The following is a 22,399-nucleotide window of genomic DNA, read 5'->3' as shown; positions in this document are numbered from 1 at the left end:
GGGGCCTGTCCTCCACCAAAGGGACTAGAGCTCCAGGGGCCCCCCTCTCAGGGCTGGATTTTCTAAAGCCCTCCACCCACTTAGATGCTGAATTAAATTCAAGCTGTGCCGTTTTGGAAAACGACTCTCAACTCAGGAAGACTCCCAGACCAAGAGAAGTGCAGCGCCTGCTTTCTAGGATGGCTGCAGTCATAAATGGCTTATGACGGGTTAGTAAATGACCGTGGCCTGTGCTGAGCATGTTCTGGGATGGGACTTTCTAAAGGCTGGATTCTGCCAAGGCCTGTTCGGGCACTTACTGGGAGGCATTTGGACCCAGATCCTCACAACGATGGAGGCACAGTTGCAATCAGGAACACAGGGGGGGCGTTTTGGCTTTCCTCTGACGCATCGGAGATCACCTACAGCTGGAGCAGGGATAACAGGTAATGGGGCCTGTGCTCTGAGGTTTCTCTGTTGTAGATGGCTGGAGGGTGGGTCTTGTTCAGGGTCCAGCTGATCACCTGATTTGACAGTGGGCAGGAATTCCCCTCCTGCCCTGGTCACAGTGGCAGGGACCTTTTGCCTTCCTCTGCAGCATGGGGCAGCTGTTGCGCTAATCAAGGTCTTACCTAATCAATCCCCGCATAACGCCAGAGACGCTGGTTCTCGCCTGTTCTCTGCTTGGGGCTCACAACCCCTTCAGTCAGGGCTGGGCAAACTTTTTGGCACGAGGGCCACATCTGGGAATAGAAATTGTATGGCGGGCCATGAATGGTCATGAAATTGGGGTTGGGATGTGGAAGGGGGTGAGGGCTCCGGGGTGGGGCCAGAAATGAGGAGTTCAGGGTCTGGGAGGGAGCTCTGGGCTGGGGCGGGGGTGAGGGCTCTGGCTGGGGGTGTGAGCTCTGGGATGGGGCTGGGGATGAGGAGTTTGGGGTATAGGAAGGTGCTCTGGACTGGGACTGAGGGATTCAGAGGTTGGGAGGGGGATCAGGGCTGTGGCAGGGGGTTGACGTGCAGGAAGGGTGCAGGCTCTGGCTGGGGGTGTGGGCTCTGAGGTGGGGCTGGGGATGAGGGGCTTGGCGTGCAGGAGGGTGCTCCGGGCTGGGATCGAGGGGTTTGGAGGGCAGGAGGAGGATCAGGGCTGGGGCAGGGGGTTGGGGTGTGGGGAGAGGCTTAGCGGTGCAGGCTCCTGGTTGTACTTACCTCAAGCAGCTCCCAGAAGCAGCAGCATGTCCCTTCTCCAGCTCCTATGCAGAGGCGTGGCCAGGTGGCACTGCCCCATCCGCAGGCACCTCCCCTGCAGCTCCCATTGGACTGCTGGAGGGGGCCATTGGAGCAGGATCCTTGGTGTGCGTAGGAGCCAGAGGGGGGCCATGCCACAGCTTCCAGGAGCTGCGTGGAGTGGCCCCCGACCCCTCACCCGAGCTGGAGTGGGTCAAGTCCCAGACCCCGCTCCCCAGCAGGAGCTTGAGGGCTAGCTTAAAATGGCTGGTGGGTGGTAGTTTGCCCACTTCTGCCTTAAGCTCTTGAGGGTGGAAATACTAAAGTCATTGGGCTCAACCTACAACTGTCTGTGTGAAGTTTAATGTCCTGGGATATTCAGAAGGTCAGACAAGATGATCTAATGATGCCGTCTGCCCTTAACCTCTGAGACCTAGACACCACTCCCCTCCCAGAGCTGGGGATGAAACCCAGGAGTCCTGACTCCCAGCCCCCCTGCTTTAACCACTGTACCCCCTCCTCTCCCACAGCCAGAGACAGAAAGCTTGCTTCCCCCCCCACACCCTAACAAAGGATGATGTGGGGTTAATGAGCCAGCACCGTTTTTCCTAGCCAGGATGAAAGCAGCTTCCACAATGCCAGGCCATGCCTCCATCCCAGCACCGGCCAGCTGCCTTTGCAAACCTTTCCTCTCCCCCTAAGCCAAGGCCCTGAACAAGTTTGCAACACGCACGTGGAGTATGCACTGGGGCCCTAACAGCGAGCTGTACGCATAGACCGCGCTAACACCTGGTGCAGTGGCCCTTAGCAGCTAACCCTCCTCTCTGCACCCCACGGGCAGATTTACCCCACGTGGCTGGGGGGGCACAACTCAGCCAGAAACCAAATCTCAGCGACAGCAACCTGGATTATAGTTGATTATAGACATGCACAGAAAAAGAATGAAAAGTAACCATCATATCAAAGGTTTCAGAGTAGGAGCCGTGTTGGTCTGTATCTGCAAAAAGAAAAGGAGGACTTGGGGCACCTTAGAGACGAACACATTTATTTGAGCATAAGCCTTCGTGAACTAGAGTTCACACCGATGAAGTGAGTTGTAGCCCACGAAAGCTTATGCTCAAATAAATGTGTTCGTCTCTAAGGTGCCACAAGTCCTCCTGTTCTTTTTTCATCATGTCAAACTACCACTAGAGGGAAGCAGACACCTAGTTAAATGCACTCGTTGTTTAGGCTAGGATCTGAAGGCCCTAGCTGAGATCCGAGGCCCCATTACGCCCCGTTAATCTTGACTGAGAGCAGGGTAGGGCCCATGCTGTGCCAGGCGCTGCATGGACCCTGACTCAGGGGCCCCACTTGGCCAGGCGCCATGCAGACCCGCAGTGAGAGCAGGGCGGTGCCGCTCAGACCCTGACGGAGCTTGTGGGCCACGTCCGCTCGGGTGCGGCACAAACCCTGACCCGGATCAGGGCCCCGGCGAGCTACACCCACACGGTGAGAGGCCGTCCCTGTCCCAAACTGCTCACAGCCTGAGAAACGAAGGGTGGGAAGGGAAACAGAGGCAGTGGGCGGGACAGAGGCTCAGCCGCGGGCCAAGCGGGGAGCACTCACCCCTGTGCCTGCGTGCGATCCTTGCCCTGTGAGCGAACGCCTTCGGCGGGGCGCAACTGGCTGCCCCCCAGCGCGGTGTATCGCCTGCTGCCGCCCCTGCCGCAGCTCCAGCCCGTGTACCTGCCCCCTCCCCCCCGTTGGCAGCGCTGGCTCTGACGGGTTAAAAATTCAGCGTTGGTCTTGGGGGGCCAGCTTAGAACCCCGGCACCATAAACCTGCCCGGGACCAAGGTAACCTTTACACGGAGTCATAAACCTCCCCGGCCGCTCGCTAGAATTCCGGTGCGGGCGCCGCCGCCAACCATCGGGCTCAGCGAGGCGAATCTCCGTGACGTCACGCAGCCAGCGGCGGGCGGGGATTGGGCGGGACATCCCTTCCTCCAGCTTCCGGGGCCCGCCGCCTGCGGTGCTTCCAGCTGCACAGACCCTAGCAGAGAGCGGGAGAGATTCGGGCGGGCGGCGAGCGACGGCGCCATGGAGGTAAGAGGGGGTTTGAGAGGAGGTTCCCTGGGGCTTTCCAGGGGTCTGGGCTGCCTTCCACACAAGGGATTCCCCAGGCTTCCCGCTGTGGAGCCCCGCACCCCCTCCCACCCCAGGGACCCTGCACCCCTCCCCACCACGGACCCTCTGTCCCTCCCTCCCAGTGCCCCGCACTCCCTCCAACCCAAGAGACCCTATGTCCTTCCCCCGCACCGCTCTCACACTCGAGACCCTCTGCCCCCCGTGCTGTGGGGACCTGCACCCCTCCTCCTTGATCCAGCTCCCCCTCTGGCCCTGCACCCCCTCTTCAAAGGGCCATTTGGACCCCCCCACACACACCCATCTAGAGGGCTCCCAGCCTGGGGCTCTGCATGCCCCGCAAGGATCTTTCCCGACCCCCCGGCCCTGGGATATCCCTGGGTTCCCCCCAAGGGGGCTCCCTGCCTCCCCCCTCATCCACTATTACCCCCCCCAAAGGGTCTCCCAGTGCTGCTAAGATACCCGACTAGTGGGCCCTTACACTTCTAGCTGGAGGCTCCTATCCCCCTACTTGGGTCCAGGAACCCCCCTCCCCCACACCAGCCCAGGTTCCCCAGTGCTTGGCTCCCATCTATGCCCTCCTCGAAGCCCCTGGAGCTGCCTGCTCTCACCACTGGGATGTTTACCCCAGTGTGTGCCCCCCCCCCAAAAAAAAAAACCCACCTCTGTCTGGGGGTGTCTCGCTTGGTAATACCCCCCATCATGGTCTGAAACCCCCCCCCGCATGTTTGTGTGTCTGCAGATGGAAAGAGCAGATGGGGCTGCTGTCCCCCCGAGCTCGGCAGATCGCTCCCACCGAAGCAGCATCTCCTCCATGTGTGCCCGATGTAGGTGACATTTGGAAGGCGGGTGGTGTCTCTTAGAGGAGAGTGGGGTCTGGTGGTTTCAGGGCAGGGATTGGGAGCTAGGACCCCTGGGTTCTTTTCCCAGCTCTGGGAAGGGCTCTAGACTGGGGGGTGTTGGGGCAGAGAGGCAAGACTCTTGGGTTCTGTCCCAAACTTTGGGACTGGATTTACTAGAGTGTCTCACGCTTCGTAACTTGTGTAGGCTGAACTTATTACACACCCTGGGCTCCTTGTGTCCCTCCATTTCCACATCTCCCATTCTCCCCAGCTCCCTGTATGCAATGCCCCCATCCCCCTCTATTTCAGGGACTCCCTGCAACCCCATTTCCTTTTTCTCCCATGCCGGGGGCTGTATATGGCCTCCCATTTCTCCCTTTCCCGTTTTTGTGACTTTTTTTTCACCAAGTTCTATAGGGATCTGCCAAGAATATTACTGGAAATTTTGGAGCGACTCAGATGTAGCATTCAAAAGCTACCGTGTTACAGATAGAGAAATGCCCTGGAGTTGAACATAAAGGTTGATGTAAGCCAACTCTTGGGCCTCTGTTGAGTCAGCTGTGTCATGGCTACAGCAGGTCAGGACTTTTTCCATGCACTGTTTGTCACCCAAAGATGCAACTTTGTCAAAACCAAAACTGTTCATGAAACAGGGTTGGTTTTGACAAATCTCTGAGCTGAAAAACTTTTGGAAAAATAAAGAGTTTTGCGGTTAAGTAACAGGCTGTGTCGTCTTTTTTGAACCAAAGAGTTCTGGGGATTTGAGTCAAAATGATGTGGTGTTTGGAAATTTTAGCAAATATAGATTTAAAAAGATCAAAATTGAAATACATCAAAACTGATCTGGACTGAAAATTTTTTCAACTCTTTGGTTTGTGAAAATTTTCATGTTTTTGACTTTTTATCTTAGTTTGGGAAGGAAAATGTTTTGAGGTATCAAAAACTTTTATGAAACAGGAAAACTATGACCCTCTGCTCTCCTCTTAGCACTGGATGTCCTGGTATATCTGATCGATGACACTGCGGTGCAGCTGAGTGTGGACAATCTGATGTCTGTCACTGTGCATGAGCTACATCGCATCGTCCGGGACGCCCTGCAGCTTCCTGAGTGTGCCATGGAAGTCTTCGCCCTGTGGCTCATCTCTCCCTTGCTTGGTAAGGTGCTTGGTTCATTGTCATGATCTCTTATGCTACACCCTCTCCTATCACCCAGGGAGGCCTGTGCACAGCCTCCTGTACTGTTGCATTACCCAAGACTTTGCAAGGCTCATCACCCCCTTTTACAGGTGAAACTTAGGCACAGAGAGGGGAAGGGACTGGTCTGTGGTCATGTGTAGAGTCATTGGTGGAGCTGGCAATGGAACCCAGGGGTCCTGACTCCCAGTCCCCTCCCAGAGCAGGGAATGGAACCCAGAAATCTGGTTCCCAGCTCTGATCACTAAGCCGCAGTCCCCTCCCTTGCTAGGGATAGAACCCAGGAGTCCTGACTCTCGGCCCAGTGCTCTAACTGCTGGACCTACTGTCCTCCCAGAGCTGGGCATAGAACCCAGGAGTCCTGACTCCTGGTCCTGTGCTGAAATCATTAGCCTGCCCTGTCTTTCCACTGACAAAATATTTATCTGCTTCTCACTTCGCATTGTCTATTTCGGATGTAGTAAATGGTTGCTGTTTGATTTTGGATAGGTTGGCTGTTGTGTGACTCAGCCATTGTTTGTTAAAATAAATAAGGAATGAGGAAACTTCCTGTATCCATCCACCTGTGTTCCTAAATAGAGGTTCTGAAATGCTTTCTGTTCTAAACAGCCTCAGCTGTTAGAGGTGGTCGCATCTCTGTGGTGAGCGAGGGAACTCTGTATAAACATCACCCCAGAGGTGGCTGCATTTTAACTGTCATTAAAGCAACTGCTATGTTTGTAATAAAGTGCGGCTGTTGTTTATACAGAGGTCCCTCGGTGGGTTCTGAGGTACGGCTGCCCCTAGAGTGGGGTGGAAGGACTGTTTATACAGGAGTTCCTCACTGAGCATGTGATGTTACATTGACTTACTGTGATGAACACTAGTAACATTCCCTCTCTTGCACACTTACCGGACAATCATCTGCTTTAAGTGCAACCAGGAACTCTGTGCAAAAGTCCTTCAATTGGCTCTGCCCTGTGGGGCCTGAGCCCCCAGCCGGAGGGGTGTTATCAGGAAGTGTTGAATGGCAGGCATTGGGTCAACCTGGGGCTGTTGATCCTGAGTCTTCCCAGCTGGGAGCATGTTGGGAGCAGAACGGAAACTTCCAAGGAGCATCTAGGCAAAATGAATCATTTCATGGCACTGTTCCAGCTAGCTTAGCTGTTGTTTTTGTCTCCTGGCTTACAACTGTTCCCTTATCTCCCATCAGCTTCCCGTCCCTAACACATCCCTGCTGTAACCTGTCAGATGTTCCTTGCTTACTCTCTCAGACGTCCCCCAGCCTGCTGGTTTTCATTAACCCTCTCCCGGTAATAGTCCCAGCAATGTCTGACTGTCTTCAAAACTTAGCATCTCAGGCTTTCTAGCAGATGCAATCAGGATTGCTGGGTTTGATGCCCTCCCATGTGAAGGGAGACTGGGAGGGGCGTGGGGTCTAGTGGTTTAGAGCACAGAGCCTGGAAGCCAGCATTACTATTAGTACAAGCTGTTACATCTGTCATTGGGGCTCAGTCTCTGTCTGGGTGCCTAGATGCTGTAACTAAGGCTAAGTTTTAGTCACGGGTATTTTTAGTAAAAGTCATGGACAGGTCACGGGCAGTAAACAAAAATTCATGGGGGGAGGAGCGGGCCATGGGTGCTTGGTGTGGGGGGGGAAAGAGCCGCGGTGCACGGCCCGGGACCCCCACTGGGGGGAGGGGTGGCAGCACACAGCCCAGGAGTGGACCCCCGCTGGTGCTGGGGGGCGTTCAGTGGCTGGCAGGCTCCTTACCCGGTTCCGCGCAGCTCCACGGAAGCGGCCGGCATGTCCCTGCAGCTCCTAAGGGGAGGGAAGGCCAAGGGGTCTCCACGCTGAGTCTGCAGGTCCCATTGGCCAGGAATCGCAGCCAATGGAAGCTGTGGGGGCGGTGCCTGCAGGCAGGGGCAGCACACAGAGCCCCCTGGCCCCTCCGCCTAGGCGCTGCAGGGACCTGCTGGCCGCTTCTGGGGAGCCCCCCTGAGGTAAGCACTGCACCCCAACTCCCTGCCCCAGCACTGAGCCCCCCTCCCACAGCCTGACTGACACACAGCCTTAGCTATGCCGACCGGTGCACTATAAAGAACTGCAGTTCAGGAAGTTGGATATGCTTCAGATCAATGAGTTTTTGGGGTGTGGTTTTCCATCTGCCAGTCTCCGTTGCCACCTGTGCGTCTGCTGCCCTTGGTTAGCAGCACCGTCTCCCCCTGTGGCATCCCAACCTGCTGTGTGGATGGCCTGCTTGGGACTCCAGTGGTCAGGAGCGCAGCTGTTACCCCTCCTCTGCCCCCTCTCCCAGGTCTGTGGGGACAGAGGGAGCATTCACAAGGCGGTGGGGAGCGTGTTTGAGTTCTCCCATCCCACACCGCCTGCTGACTGTCCCTGGACCCTGGCAGTGATGAATTTAGCAGGTGCTTGGAGGGCTGGTCTTTTATTTCTATGATGGTAGTGCCTAGAGGACCCAGGTGACAACAGGGCCTCTTTAGGGGGTGTGCATTATTGGTAGTATGACAGTAATTCCTAGAGGTGTCAGCCAAGATTGGGGCCCCATTCTGGGGTGTGCATTATTCATAGTACTGTGATTCTGTCCTGATGGCTGGGAGGAGAGTGGAGTGCAGTGGGTTAGAGCAGTGGCGGCTGGGAGCCAGGACTCCTAGGTTCCACAGTAATATTAATACCAACTTTGGGCTGTAGCTGATGCTCTGTTAGAGACTCTCTCTCTTTCTGTCTTAGAGGTGCAGCTGAAGCCGAAGCACCAGCCATACAAGGTGTGCCGCCAGTGGCAGGAGCTGCTCTTGCGTTTCACTGATTGCCGGGAGGATGAGATCATGCAGGGTGCGTGTGTGAAGCTTCCTCGCTCCTTCCTGGCCTGCTGACACCCCCGCCTCGACCTTGGAATGCCCTCCTCCAATTGTTGAGCTCATACTGTCTGGCTTAGTTGTACAGAGGGGGGTGTACGCCAATGGCTAGATCTGGGTGTGTGTGAAAAGAGCCAGGACTCCTAGGGGGATGTGGTCAAGTGGGTGAAAGCTTTGGGAGTTAGAAGTCGTAGGTTCTAGTCCCAGCTAGGGGAGGGGGGGCATCTAGTGGGTTAGAGCGGGGAGTGGGAGTCTATCCCCAGTTAGGGGAGGGAGTCTAGAAGGATTGGTAGCTGGGATTCTGGGGTTCTCTTCCCAGATCTGGCCTGGCTGGCTCCCCAGTTTCCAGGAGGCAGTGGTAAAGCAGACTCTTTTGGACCACATACATGTCTTTACTGGAGTCTCTTTCGTCTCCCAGATGAGCCTTCCCTGCAGTTCAGAAGGAACGTGTTTTTCTCGAAGAGACGGGAGCTGCAGGTGAGCACATGGGCTCCTGTCTGCGTCTCCTCTGCTGGTGTCACTCACCTCTATAACTGTGTGGCAAGGCCTTTTGCATATTGATCAACTTCTTATTATTTAACCTCTGATTATCTGGGGAGTGAAGAGCGTAAACCCACAAGAGATGGGGTCCTCGGGAAATCCCAGCCTTGTCATTCGCAATTTCTGTTGCAGTAGCTATGCACGGGTGTCCCCTCCCTGGCAGCCCAGATCAGGGCCCCTGTTGTGCCAGGCACCGCACAGACCATCCCCCAGGCCACATCATGTGGGGCACTGCATGGGTAGATCTTGAGAGACAGTCCGAGAGATGGGGGATTATTTTTGCTGTTATACAAATGGGGAAACGGAAGCACAGAGAGGGAAGTGACTTGCCCAAGGTCACACAAACGAGTCAGTGGCAGAGCCAGGAACAGAACTCAGGTGTCCTGCGTCCCAATGCTGGGCCCTAAGACAATTCCTCCTACAAAAACATCTGCTCTGTCTCTAGTCTTTTGTAAAATCTTGCTACGACCAACCTGGTGTTCTGGACTTTGTGTCGAACTGTGAAATCAGTCCCTCTGCCTCCTGCTCTGGTTCCTTAGGCCTCATCTACGGGGGAAAGTCACATTAGTTAACCACAGATTTGAGTTATAGCTGGTTCCAACTCCTGTGGAAATGCTGTAAATTCGGTTTAATTTAACTCTGTTCCCAGTGCCATGCAGCGAAGCAGCTCAGTCTGTTCATTTTATTACGAAGCAGATTGAGAGAGGATCGGTTAGTGCGGGATATCTTCGTGGGGAGAAAAGCCCACGTGCCAAAAGGACAGAACTAGTCAGGAATTCATCAATATGATTTTTGTTTGGAAAATACCAGATTGTGGAAACCAAAACTCTGCAGAAACCCCTTTTGACGCATGTAGCACGGGAAACTTCTCCAGATCCGGGAGGGCCACCAAGAGAGGCAGGCCGGTAGGGCACTTTCCTGGGATGTGAGAAACCCAGGTTCAAGTCCTTGCTCTGTCAGATTTAAATTGGGAGCAGGGTATTGAACGTGGGTCCCCCACATTCCGGGTGAGTGCTTCCTGATGGGGGGAGGGCATAAGAAATTTTGTAGGGTTTCGGTTTCATTCTCCCATCAGAACAAAAACAAATGTTGAAACTTAACAATTTTCCATGGAATGGAATTGCTTGCCAGCCAGCTCTGCTACAGGGCTCTTAACCTAGCAGAGAAAGGCAGAAGAGGAACCAATGGGTGGAAGCTGAAGCCAGACACGTTCCAACTAGAAATAAGGCACCGGTTTTTAACAGTGCAGGTGATTAACCACTGCAACGAACTCTCAAGGGGAGTGGCAGTCTCAATCTTTTGACGCCATCACATCGAGGCTGGAAGAGTTCGATCGGAGACTGGGCTCAATGCAGGGGTAGGTGGGTGAAATGTAATGGCCTGTGTCAGATGGGAGATCGGACTAGAGGATCAGCTAAGCCCTTTTGGCCTGGAAATTAACCTCCTAGGCAGCCCAGCTTGAACCAGAGGTGGAACTGGAGCCACTCTCTGGCCTTTGCTTTGATCACACCCTTTGGCCCGCAGATCGAAAACGAGGCCGTCCTGCGGCTGCTCTACGAAGAGGCCAAGTTCAACATCCTGGAGGGACGCTACCCGTGTGACATCGAGGATTGTGAGCAGCTGGGGGCCCTGGTCTGCAGGCTGCAGCTGGGTCCCTATGACCAGGACCAGCATACGGCCTGTGCCTTGAAGTAAGGGGTGGGGGGGGCATTGCAGGGGAAGAAGGGGCGGCATGGTCTAGAGCAGGGGTATCGGTCATCTGAAGGATCAGCCTTTTAACTGTGGGCCGGGGTATAAGCTCAGGCCTATGTACTCCCCCTTGGATGCCCAGTAGATCTCCCACTGGTCTTGGTGTGGGACTGGCCCTGGGAGCAAGGGGAGAGCAGTCTTTATGCAGTTGCTAGGGGGCTGTACGCTTGGTAGCTTGCGTAGGCCAAGCGCATGGCACAGGGGCTCCGTACATCCCTCCACAGTTCCCTGTGTGCCACCTTCCATCTCAGGGGCTCCCCGCAAACCCTGCCCCCAATCTCCCCCATGCCAGGGGTTCTGTATGCCACGCATTCCCTCTACCCCCATATCAGGGTCCCCCATTCTCCTCTCTGTGCCAGGGGTTGTGTACATGCTCCCATTCCCCCCCCTCCATCCCCCCATTTTTCTGTTCGTCTGGGCAATCAGTCATTCGGGGTGTCAACGTGTTACTCTTGGGAGGATGAGCAGGGAGAAGCAGGGGTGATGTTATGCTGGAGGCGTTAATAGTGCCATCGACTACTTGTTTGATTTATACACAATTGCACAAGTGCTTGACGCTGGCTGTGTGAATCAAATGGCAGAGGCTCCATGTGTCCTCCATATTTCCCCCCCAAAATCTATTGGCCATTGATGCCTAGAACATTCCCTGAATTTTCAGGGAATGTTCAGATGCAACAGTCAATAACTATTGTTACGTCTATACAGAGAAATGCCATAGAGCTTGCAAAGCCTCTACACTCAACTCCACCAGCTACTCTTCTGTTCCTGCGTTCAGTATCAGTCCAGGAGCAAAGCTCTGGTCTGATTGTTGTTTTCCCACTTTGGGTCTTCATTTTCCCACCTTCCTTTCTCTTTCTCTCCGCTCTCCCTTCCCTACAACAGTTGCTCCCCACCCCCTCTCCCTTTCCATCTGCTAAAATGATCAGCCGTGGAATAGTCTGACATTGTCCTCTGAGAGATTGACCGCCAGTGAGAATAGTTTGTGTCATGGGGAGTGGACCCCTTAAAGTATCATTAGAGACTCAGGTGTGTCAGTTACATTCAGGACAGTTTTCCCTCCCCCACCCAAAGCGATTAGTTCAGGCTCTCTGCAGACTTAGGCAGGCCTCACTGTGTTGCACTCAGGGCATTCCCCCCACTCCATCTCTGAGCTATTGTGTCAAGCTCTTGGCAGACTCCGCAGATGCAGTGATATCAGTCACACGCCGATGACATTGGGAAGCTTCAGATTTTTTACCACTTGAATGTTATGCAAGCCACAAATACATCATACAGGCCACACTTGGTCTGCAGGCTGTATGTTTGACATCCTTAATCTAGTTGAGTGTACTTCCCTCCCAGAACTGGGAATGGAACCCAGGAATCCTGGCTCCCAGCCCCCTGTTCCTCTAACTCCTTTCCTGGAGCTGGGAATAGAACTGAGGAGCACCAGCTCCCAGTCCCACTGCTGAATGTGCTTTCCCGTGCTTGGAGTCATGCTGGGAAATGAAGATGGGGCGGGTTTTCCCCACTCTCGCTGCAGCTGGACGCTCCTGGTAGGGGGTATGCTGATCCCAGAATGCGAGTTTGGCTGGGATCCTGAGCCAGGATAATAGCTCATTGTCCCACCCAGCAATGCTCTGTCCATGGAGCAGCTTAACTGGGCTTGCTTGTGAACAATGGTGCTATTCACTGGGGTGGTGCTTGTAGCAGTGCAACGCCCACCTCTCCTGGTGCGTGTAGTCGCAGCTGTTTCAAGTGTGCCCCCGCCAGCCTGTACGTGTGCAGAACGGGGAAAGCCGCCCTGCGTGGGTCGGCAGGAGAGGAGATGATGCCAGGGATGTACTCGTAAATGCTCTGTAAGCTGTGATGCTTCTGACCGTGGCAGAGCTCGAAATAGCACCCAGGAGTACTGGCTCCCAGCCCCCGCTAACCACCAGACCGGTGGTACCCACACAAGTTACAATCTCTAGGGGAGCTGGAGAGGAAGGGGGCTGCCATAGCCTGGAGGGGGATGGTTAACTGGATCAGGCGGCTCCCATAATGGGGGAGGGTGGAATCTCAGTGAAGAGGGTTGCAGGGGGGAGGGAGGAGTCATAGCCCAGGAGTGGGGGGTGTTGAAGCGGGGGAGCTGTCCTACCCCTGGGGACTATGGGGGGGCTGCTGCCCCCCCGGTTCTGAGAGCTGTGCTGTCCCTGCAGGGAGAATCTGGAGGCCTTCCTGCCTGCTCACCTCTGCCGGCGGGGGCACAGCCTGCTGACGGCACTGTGGAAGCGGGGGGCCAAGCAGCCAGCCTACGAGCAGGGGCTGCTCCAGGCCTACCAAGCAGTGCGGGAGGAGGCAGCCTGTGAAGAGCCTGAGGCTCTGTGCCAGCACTACCGGGCCTATCTGCAGAGGTGCCACCAGCTGCCGTACTATGGGTGAGTCTGGGCACTTGGCTGCTGAATAACCTGGTAACTCCTGCACCTGTCAGTGGCGTGGGCGGGAGGGATTTGGTAATCCCAGCCCAGCAATCCCATTAATTCCACCATCTCCCCTGTTCGTGGTCTGCCCAGGCCCCTCAGGGGGTGACCTAGCTGTGCAAGAACCATTTCCTGGCCGGAGTGTGACAAGATCTCGCAATAGCGCCTGTATCTTTGCTATCTGTGGGTCAGGGGACATGGGGGAGGAATATGGTGCCCAGGGGGACAAACCCCAAAGCCTTCCCAGTTCTGTTAGTGAGCGCTTGTGAAATCCGAGCACTTCCCCATGCAAGGCCTATCTGCCTTGGTGCAACGGATGTGTCTTTCTCTCTCCAGCTGTGCTTTCTTCTACGGGGAGATTGACAAGCCAGCCCAGGGCTTCCTGCACCGGGGAGGGCGCAAGGCTGTGTCAGTTGCCATCAGCTTGGAGGGTGTGTACGTCATGGACAGCAAGGAGAAGGTAACGCTGCTCAGGGGATCCAGTGGCGGGGGGATGCATGAGAGCTGTGCATGGGGACATATATTGCTTTTTTGGGGTCATGGCTGGGGGCTGCCTCTGGATCCCCTGTATCCCTACAGTGCCTTCTAGTGCTGCCCAGATCCTTCCTGTACCGCCCAGAGCCCCCTATGCTGCTCCCCACACACTCTAGTGCCTCCTAATACTGCCCACATGTATGCTCTGTTTTCCATAATGCTGAGCCAGCCAGTCCCCCTGCTATGGGGCCAGATCACAGACAGTGCCCCCTAGAAGGGAAAGACCCTATGTCCCATTCCCTACCCCGCAAGCCAGCCAGCCAGTACCCTCCAATGCCCTGGGGCTGGATTGTAGCTGGCACCCCCTGGGAGAGAAAGGTCCCATGCTCCATCCCTCTTTCTGTGGCAGCATGTCTTGCTGGGCCTGCGGTTCCAGGAGCTCTCGTGGGACCACACGTACCCCGATGAGGAGGAGGAGCACATTCTCTGGCTGGAGTTCGATGGGGAAAACGAAGGGACCCTGGTCAACAAGCTGCTGAAGATTTACTCCAAGCAGGTGACTGGGATCTCTGGGGTGTTTTTGGTCTCTGGGCCCCATCCAGCATCTGGCCGCCTCACCGAGGCGGCCAGCAAGCAGCAGGGGGTATAGTCCGTGCTCAGAGCAATGCTCCCATCACAGCACTGGCCGTCTTCCCCTACTGGAGCCTGGATTTGTTTCAAAGGCCAACAAACAACCACCAGACTGGGAACAGGCTCTTCCTGGGGCTGGGTTAGAAGGGAAAGTCCCCAGGCCCCATTCCCTGAGCCAGCCAATCTCCCCTGCATGGGGCTGGATCAGACCTGGGGCCCCCTCTAGAGGAACGGCCTCCTGTCCCATTCCCCACCTCTCTGAGCCAGCCAGTCCCCGCTGCGCCCTGGTGGGGAAGGCCCCGCTGACCGACAGCCCCTGCTCCCTGCAGGCAGAGCTGATGAGCGGCCTTATCGAGTACTGCCTGGAGCTGAGCGCAGCGGCGGAGCTGTCGGCCCCGGAGAACAGCAGCCTCCAGAGCCCCACGCTGCCTCCTCTGGCCAGCAAGCAGCGCCCCAAGCTGCGGCGGCAGAGCAGCGTGGTCTGCAGCCGCGTCCAGCACCTCGCCACCATAGACTACGTTGAGGATGGTAAGCGGGGAGGGGCGGGGGGGTTGTCCTGTGGTGCGGCACCCAGCTTGGAGCCACCACTGGGCCTTCCCTGCCCTCTGCCAGTCCTCTGGAACCTCCTGTATCTCTCTCCTGCTCTAGAGCTGGGGCGGGCAAGCTTTTTGGCCTGAGGGCCACATCAGGTGTCTGAAATTGTATGGAGGGCCAGTTAGGGGAGGCTCTGCCTCCTGAAACAGCCAGGCATGGCCCGGCCCCCACCCCCTATCTGACCCCCCCCCCCCCCCCCCCCCCCCCCCCCCCCGCTTCTCGCCCCCTGACGGTCCCCCCAGGACTCCTGCCCCATTCAACCACCCGGTTCCCTGACAGCCCCCCAGGGACCCTTGCCCTGTCCACCCCCCTACAGCTCTCAGTCCCCTGACCGGAGCCTCCACCCCTAACTGCCCCCCACCGCCCCATCCAACCCCCCTCTCCTTCCTGACTGCCCCCCCGACCCCTGCCCCATCCACCCCCCCCGTCGCTCCCTGTCCCCTGACCACCCCCCACTGCCCCATCCAACCCCTCCTCTCCTTCCTGACTGCCCCCCCAGGACCCCTGACCCCATTTAATCTCCCTGTTCCCCGCCCTCTGACTACCCCAACCCCTATCCATGCCCCTGACCACCCCACGAACTCCCCTGCCCTCTATCCTGCCCCCTGACCGCGCTGCCTGGAGCACCGCTGGCTGGCGGCGCAGCTGCACCAGGACAGGCAGCCGCGCCGCGCAGCACAGAGCACTGGGTCAGGCCGGGCTCTGCAGTTGCGCTGCCCCAGGAGCTCACAGCCCCGGTGCCCAGAGCATTGTGCTGGCGGCATGGCGAGGTGAGGCTGTCAGGGAGGGGAGCAGTGGGGGAGAGTCCAGGGACTAGCTTCCTGGGCCACGAGCTCAGGGGCTGGGCAGGACGGTCCCGTGGGCCACATGTAGTTTGTCCACCTCTGCTCTAGAGTCACCCCCAGTGGAGTCTCATAGCTCCATTATCACCCCATTACCGGGGTTACCAAACAGGTGGGTGAGTAAGTGGCAGAGCCTGAGATAGAATCCAGGGGTCCTGGCTCCCAGCCCCTGCTACAGTAACCCACTAGACTCCACTCCCCTCCAGAGCCAGGGAGAGAACCCAGGCATCCTGGCTCCCAGCTCCCCCATCCCCAGAGTTGAGGATAGAACCCCCGTATCCTGCCTTTAACTCTGCTGTGACCCTCAGGAGCTGTGTCTCGGGGGAAGCAGTCATTTTGTTAGCCATTTTCAGCTCCCACCATTAAGCTGTGGCCCCGTGGAGTCCAGTGGGTGAATCCGGGGCTGACTTGTGCCCGTATCTCTCCTCCCCACCTTCTTACCCTGCTCCCTGGGCTCCAGGTAAAGAGATCAAGCGTGTGAAACCCAAGCGGACGGCCTCCTTCTTCACCCGCCAGTTCTCGCACGGCCCTACCTCCTACTCCGCTGTGCAGGCGCCAGCGGAGAGCCTGGAGCAGGGCTGAGTGCCGTCTTCGCCGGTGCACAGGGAGCAATGGACCGATCCATCTAGGGGCATGCCCTGTGCCCAGCACGCTGGCTCTCCTCTGGGCTAGGAGCCTCTCTAAGTTATTCTGTGTTAATTTATACCAGTGGGATCCCAGCTTGCTGCATCGAAAGTCCTGTCTAGTCCCTCTTCTGCAGCCATTCCAGCCTAGGCCCTTCGGTGCTGGGGCTCCTCTGGTTATGTTGCTTTGCGTGTTCTTTGTGGGCACTGACACCCCCTCCTTCCCCCGGGCGGCAGAAGCCTCCCAGTGTGGTTCTACTGTACCTGTGCTGGCACGACACCGTGGATTTCAGTTGGCACTGATGTAAATGAGGGGAAGAGCAGCCATGCCACCTCGCCGAGCCAGTGTTGCTCTGAGATCATCTTGCCCACCCCTCCACGCTCCTAGGCCTCTGAGAGCTCTCCTGATGGCGAGTGTGCTCTGCATCGTTCCTGCCCCAGAGCTCTGTGTCTTTCCCCCGGGGTGAAGCGTCCCGTCGGCCCAGGCTTCACGGAGTGCAGGGCCAGAACCTGCCTGCATGTGCCCATCAGTGCAGCGCGTCAGGGTCCCGCAGCACCTCGCTAGTCCTGAGTGGGGAAACTCTCCTGTCTCTGAATGTCACCTCCCCTTGAGGAGAGGGATTCGTCCGGTCTCCCGCGCAGGGCGGGAAGGGCTGCGCGGCGTTGGTCCATTCCCCATTCGATAGACTGTTGAAGTGTCTTGGCTATATCCGCTGGTGGGTCGTTCCATTTTCAAACCTGTGCGGGAGTAGGGCAGGGAAGGGGTCTAGCGATTCCGACATAACCCCGCCTGCGTTTCTGGGTGAACTGAGTGCGTAGCAGCTTTAAGACCTTTTGCAATTCAGCTGGGTGAGTCTGATTTCAAAGCTGGCCTTGCCTCTGGTCCATAGCTAATTCAGTCCAGGAGAGGTAGGCATGAGGTGTTCAGCGAAGCGAAGCGGGGAAGATTGCTTTGCTGCCGACACTTCACTAAGAAAGAAGCCTCCTGTCTGGGCCTATCGGCTCAGGACATCTCACCGGCCCTAAAAATCCCTTCCTGCCCCAGGAACTTGGCCCGCTTTTTGGAGGGGTTTGTACGTTAGGACTGTAAGTATCACCCTTTCTGTTGATGGGATATTTTTCTTGATGGCTGGACAAGTGAGTTGCTGGTGCAGGAAATGGGTGACTTCCCCCACAAGAATCTTTGTTCAGCTGTGAAGAAGGCACGCTGGGGTATTAATACAAAGGATCAGTAATTGACTGCAGCAGGTTTCCTCACTGGCTGTGCCTCTGTTGGAGGGAACAAGCTCCTTGCCTTTCTGAGGCTGATGGTTGGTCTATTTCAAGTTGGGTGTGGTGACATACCAGGAGTCCAAACTGCTTTGCCTTATCCATTCAGTACAGATAGGCTGTTTTGAACAACTCAGCCTGTGTCTTGGTTTGGACTTGAGCCAAAGGGGTTTAGATACACCAGCCCTGTTAACTTTAACAAGAGCTGGGCATCTAAATCTCTTGCTTCATTTTTGAAAATCTTAGCCTTAAAACCCCAGCACTGCACACTTTCCTGTAGGTGCTTTATTTTCCTAGTGGGGAAGAGCTCTAGTGGGTGCTTCTTAAAGGACAGTGTTGCCTGTTAATCCCCAACCCCCTTTTTAAATCTGCTCTGTTCAATCTAGGGTGGGTGGAGACATCCTTTCAATATGGAAAAAAAACCTTTCAGGGTGGGGTGTTTAAAGGGACAGAGTGAATTTAGTCTCTGAACTCCTGTTGAATTTCACTGGGAATTGGGTGCTGACTGGAAACCGTAGCCTTGCTTACCGCAGTGCTGTTTGGAGAGTGGGAAGCAAGCTGAGAGTGTGAAAGTGGAATAAGTCTATTTCCCCATCTAGACAAACCCTTGGTGGCTGGCAGTGGCTTTGCATGCTTGGGAAATCTGGGGGAGGAGGGACATCACCCAGGAGTATTGAGAATCTTAAGCTATACAGACCTGCCAGCCACACACCTCAGCTGCACAAGCATAGCACATGCTCCTGGGCTCTCCAGTCTCCATCATGCATGTGCCCTTGGAAATCTCTCTCCTACAGCAGCGAGGGTTTTCCGGGGATTGTACCACGACCATTTGCTTGTCTCCTTCTCAACACACCCCCCCAGGGAACCAGGTGTTCCTGCTCGTGGATTGACCCTGGATGGCAGTTCATTCCCCTGCGCTGCCTAGACAGGGTAAACGGCCATAAGCTATAGATCTAAACTGCTTAGCCAGTGTTAGCAGCACTGGTGCCAAAAAACCTTGCATTCTTCCCCCAGGGGTTGGCAGCTGAGCCCATGGTGCGGTTGGGGTGAGGCTGGCATTTTGATCTTCGTGTCTTAGATTTCCAAAAGGTTTCAGGCGCCCAAATCCCATTGAATTTCAATTGGATTCCCCTGCGCTCCTTTGGGAAAAAGCACTAGTCCCCATCTGTTGGTTTTGAGCACTTGTCAGTGCCCATCCGGTTTCCAAACTGATCAGCAATCAGACTGCTTGGAGGGGAGACTGTCAGTGCCTAAGGGGTCGAAGTGTTCATCTCCGGTTTCCCTTGGGGATTTCCAGGTGGGCTTGTCCTCCGTTCCTTCGGGCCCTCCTGGCATTGCAGTGTCGTTAAGCGTGGATGTTGCTGATCCAGTGGCAGCAGGAGGGGGAGGCGTAGGCAGACTTTCCTGTGGGGCAGAGTTTGTTCACGGATCGTAAGGTAGAAAGATAGAGTTTATTTCCGTGTGTTACCAAGTGGCTTGGCTGGTTTCAGAACCTGTTTGGCAGCAAAAGTGTGAGGTGGGGGAGATTCGGTTTGGGGACGGGAAAAAAATAGGCTCCAATTATTTTTAGGCTTGGCTGGGAAAGCTGCAGCACTTAGTGGAAGCAGGCCGGCTGCTTTGCCAGGGCTGGCTGCGTTTGCACCCAAATGGCATGCAAAGCTTTGGCTCTTATCAGGGACAGCCTGCGCGTTGGGAGGGCTGGATCGGTGCTGACGAAGACGCTGATACAGCAGACTTTTAGATATGGCAAGGGTGGAAGCACCAGTGGGTCTTGTAGACCCAACTTGTCTAAATTTGCTCTGGCTTGTAGCGTGTGCAGTCCCACGATTCGTGTATTTCTGGAGCGTGTGCCACTGCCTGAGGGCTTGGCTACACTGACATTTTATAGCGTTCTAACTTGCTGGCTCAGGGGGGTGAAAAACCACCCCCCTGAGCGCAGCAAGTCTGAGCGCTTTAAAGCGCTAGTGTAGACAGACTCTGAGCACTGGGAGCCAAACCCCTTGTGGAGGTGGATTACCAGGAGCGCTGGGAGAGCTGTCTCCCAGCGCTCGCACGCGTCCACACTCGCACTTGAAAGCGCTGCTGCGGGAGCACTTTGATGTTTCCAGTGTAGCCATGCCCTTAGTGCTAGGTCAGTCAGTGACTCTAGGGGTTCTCCAGCTGGGGCTTGGAGCCAAGTGTTGGGCTCTGTCCTCATCTCAGTGTTGGAAGGGGGTCTGCTATAGGGACTTCATAAATGCTTTCGCTCCATCTGGGTCCTGGTCTGATTTCTAGCTCTGCCAGCCGGTGCTCTGGCTCCAGCCGTTCTCCCAGTGCGATGGCACTGCCCCTTCTGCTTCCAAGCCACATCTGTGATCAGCTCTGCTTTTTCCCAGTGCTGTTCTGACCCAGTTAGCATCTTGTACCACTTTGCACTAACAGGAGCCACAGCACAAAGGTGCAGGACAGCGGTGAATCTGGCTCCAAGCGCTGAATGGAGCGGAGGTGGGGGTTGCTAGTGATTTGAGAAAACGCAAAAAATACAGGGCATGATCCTGTTTCAAACCAGGAGGCTTTAGAACCTTCCCTGGGGTGCCTGTCTGTTTCTCACTGTACTGCAGAGTCACCATGTTAATGTGAGCATTGCAATGGTACACCACAGAAAGCATCCGAGTCTCGTCAGGGGTAAAAGAAAAGCACATCGGTTAAAGGTGACAGCCACATTTTCTGGGCAGGAGAACTCTGATATCCCATATGCAAAGGCTGGGCTCTTCTTGTGCCATGGGACTGAAACACAAGGCTTTGTGAGACAGACGTGGATTCTTGCAGATTTGGAGTGGAGCACGGGGTGGGGGGATAGTTTTTCTGCTGCGGCGTCTGAGGTCTGGGAAGTGAATGCAGGAAGGAGCTGGGTGTGCGGAAGGGACATGGAGGAGCTGCTGCAGCTGGGAATGAGCCACAGGTCAGCTAAACCCGAGGGCCCTGGGTTTCAGTAGTGATTCTGGGGAGTGCCCAGCCTGAGACTCCTCCAATGTGACTGGATTTTCAAAGGGCAGGTGCTCAGCAATTCCTGGAAATCAGGCCCCTTTTAAGGGTACCCAAAAGTTGAAGCACCCAAAATCCTTAGTCACTGTTGAAAACTCTTGGCTACGGATCATTCATGTTAAACCTGAGACACCCAGTGTCTGAACCCTGAATACTCTGAGTTATGTCATGTCACTGGAAGGCACCTTGAAGCAGCTTGTCTCTTTAATGCTGCAAAAGCCTTCAGACCAGACCAAAGGCCTACATTTTGCATCTGGTGCGAGGTTCGCTGCAGTGGCAAGTGGGTGTGAAATACCACTGGGTCCTTGCATGCACTGGGATAAAATTGCTACATGAAGCTGATGGAACCAGGCCCAAAGCATTCAAGGTTCCAATCCCCCTCTGTGCGATTGGATTCAGGCTGAGTTGGCGCTTTGGTCAGTGCCTGTTGTGTGCTCGGTTTTGGGGACTGCCATGGGGGCTGTTAAAAATGCTGAGCTCGGCCTTCATTCTGCACTTCCTGTTCAGCTTGCAGTTAGCAGTGTGGGAGGGGCCGGGGGAGAAAATAGTTTGCCTCTTAGCCATTTGCAACTGCTAGTGCTTGCATAACTGGACTCCTCCTTTTGCTAGGTCAAATGTCACAAGAAACTGCTCTAGCACAATTGCCGCAATGTTTTGGGTTTGGACGATTTTTTTTTTTTTTTTTTTTAACCATATAAACACTGCTGTTGGTTTGAGGTTTGGCTAAAAACGCAGGAGGGGTGTTTTTTAATTACACTTGGGCAACATTTGGACCCACTTCCTCTCATTTTTGGAAGGCACAGGGCTACTGTTTTGGTTTCACAGATCTAAATAATGCCCCCTAGTACTTTACAAATGATCACTTGGTGTGTCCTCCTCCTCCTCCTCCGGTATATTTCACAACAGCTACAAGAAGACAGCTTTGTACTCTGAGGCACTTGTCCAGGTCTTCACTGAAGCTGTGCTGTTTACAGCACCTGGGATCACTGTTGTGTTGATTTAGACCAGCTGATGTTCTGGCCCATTATCAACATAAAACTCCATATTATTAACATAGGTTTTGAAAAACCTACAACACTAACTAGTTGCCATGTGGAGAATTTTTCACCATTGGTCCTGTGTCTCATTTTTTCCATTTACCATTAAAGTTAACTGGTCGGTTTCCCTTTTGGCTTTCTCCTCCTGATGCTGTTGTACTGTATTTGGGACTCTGAATGGCATTTAAATCCAAATAACTTTGTCACTGACTTATTTTATTTAAAAATTCCAAAAAATGTCTATTCACAGCAGGCTTTGTAAACCTTCCCCTTTGTTTTGTGTAGAGTGAATTTTGGGTTCTGTGCATAAGTGTTCCTTTCATTCCAGCCTTCTTCTATGTTTAATTCTAGAAGTCTGTGGAGTGAGATCCATATTTTTCACTCTTGGCAAGGTTGCATGTCTTGTTTGTCTGGTGCCATGATGCCTTTCGGGATAAAATTGCCAACATGTGTCTTAAACCACGATCCATACAGCTGGGTCTAAGATCAGTTTATGCCCAGCACTTTGTAAATGTGCCTTTAAACGCAGTGCCATGGAAGGAAATGGACTGAAATGTATTCTTTCTGGTAGCCAGTAAGCAAATCATTCTAATGTTACCTGGAGGAATTGTGCTTTTCCAGGCTGGATTCTGCCCTCAAAGAGACCTGAGTTTGTAATGGAGAATCAAGCCAATAATTATGCACGTCTGTCTGAACTGTATCATTCTGTCTTGTGCTCATTGTATCTTGTATCTGGAAGTGTTAATTCTTTTGTGTGATGTGTGTGTTTGAATTCCCCTGATCTGGAAATGTCATACCTATCAACAATATGCAACACAAAAAATGGCCTTCTCTTTTTACTGATTTCTGTGTGGATTTCATTTTTAGAAGGAAAAAAAATTGTGTACATACTAATATTTTTCTTTTGTATGCTACAGATCACTCTTATAATAAAGAGGCTGTTTTCAACAAA

The 22,399-nt window shown here is 54.6% G+C and overlaps 2 protein-coding genes across 11 annotated transcripts in view; one reads left to right on the top strand and one right to left on the bottom strand.

Annotated features, from left to right (window-relative positions):
* Positions 1-3,089, bottom strand: part of SLC25A45 (solute carrier family 25 member 45) — a 13,701-nt gene extending 10,612 nt beyond the window's left edge. For 5 of the 8 annotated variants that reach the window (XR_005226087.2, XM_037903849.2, XM_037903850.2 and 2 more), the window contains exons 1-2: positions 2,815-3,089; positions 300-407 (exon numbers count right to left, since the gene is read on the bottom strand). The gene's annotated coding sequence lies outside the window, so the exon portion shown is untranslated. Of the gene's footprint in view, positions 1-299; positions 408-503; positions 723-1,188; positions 1,219-2,814 lie in introns of those variants that run through there. The other 3 variants (XM_043550919.1, XM_037903848.2, XM_043550918.1) reach the window with 3 other exon arrangements.
* Positions 2,452-22,399, top strand: FRMD8 (FERM domain containing 8). 3 transcript variants are annotated; one of them, XM_027832526.3, is made up of 12 exons: positions 2,452-2,697; positions 3,089-3,293; positions 4,075-4,159; positions 5,162-5,329; positions 8,100-8,201; positions 8,643-8,701; positions 10,289-10,455; positions 12,694-12,912; positions 13,291-13,414; positions 13,838-13,984; positions 14,388-14,586; positions 15,955-22,399. In XM_027832526.3, the coding sequence occupies exons 2-12, from the start codon at positions 3,288-3,290 to the stop codon at positions 16,074-16,076; spliced, it is 1,398 nt and encodes a 465-aa protein (XP_027688327.1). In that variant the 5' UTR covers positions 2,452-2,697; positions 3,089-3,287; the 3' UTR covers positions 16,077-22,399. The 3 variants fall into 3 exon arrangements, with proteins under 3 accessions (XP_027688327.1, XP_027688328.1, XP_007070418.2); XM_027832527.2 differs by lacking the exons at positions 2,452-2,697; positions 4,075-4,159 and having other exon boundaries at positions 3,153-3,293; XM_007070356.3 differs by lacking the exons at positions 2,452-2,697; positions 3,089-3,293 and having other exon boundaries at positions 4,057-4,159.

The sequence above is a fragment of the Chelonia mydas genome, chromosome 7 (genome assembly GCF_015237465.2).
Source record: "Chelonia mydas isolate rCheMyd1 chromosome 7, rCheMyd1.pri.v2, whole genome shotgun sequence".
Lineage (NCBI taxonomy): Eukaryota > Metazoa > Chordata > Testudines > Cheloniidae > Chelonia > Chelonia mydas.
The sequence above is the reverse complement of the archived record's forward strand: the minus strand, read 5'-3'. Positions and strand labels throughout refer to the sequence as shown.

Coding starts and splice junctions, on each gene's coding strand:
- FRMD8 (XM_007070356.3), top strand. CDS start 4,057: ATGTTTGTGTGTCTGCAGATGGAAAGAGCAGATGGGGCTGCTGTCCCC. Junction 8,202..8,642: donor GGAGGATGAGATCATGCAGG/GTGCGTGTGTGA, acceptor TTCGTCTCCCAG/ATGAGCCTTCCCTGCAGTTC. Junction 13,985..14,387: donor TGAAGATTTACTCCAAGCAG/GTGACTGGGATC, acceptor TGCTCCCTGCAG/GCAGAGCTGATGAGCGGCCT.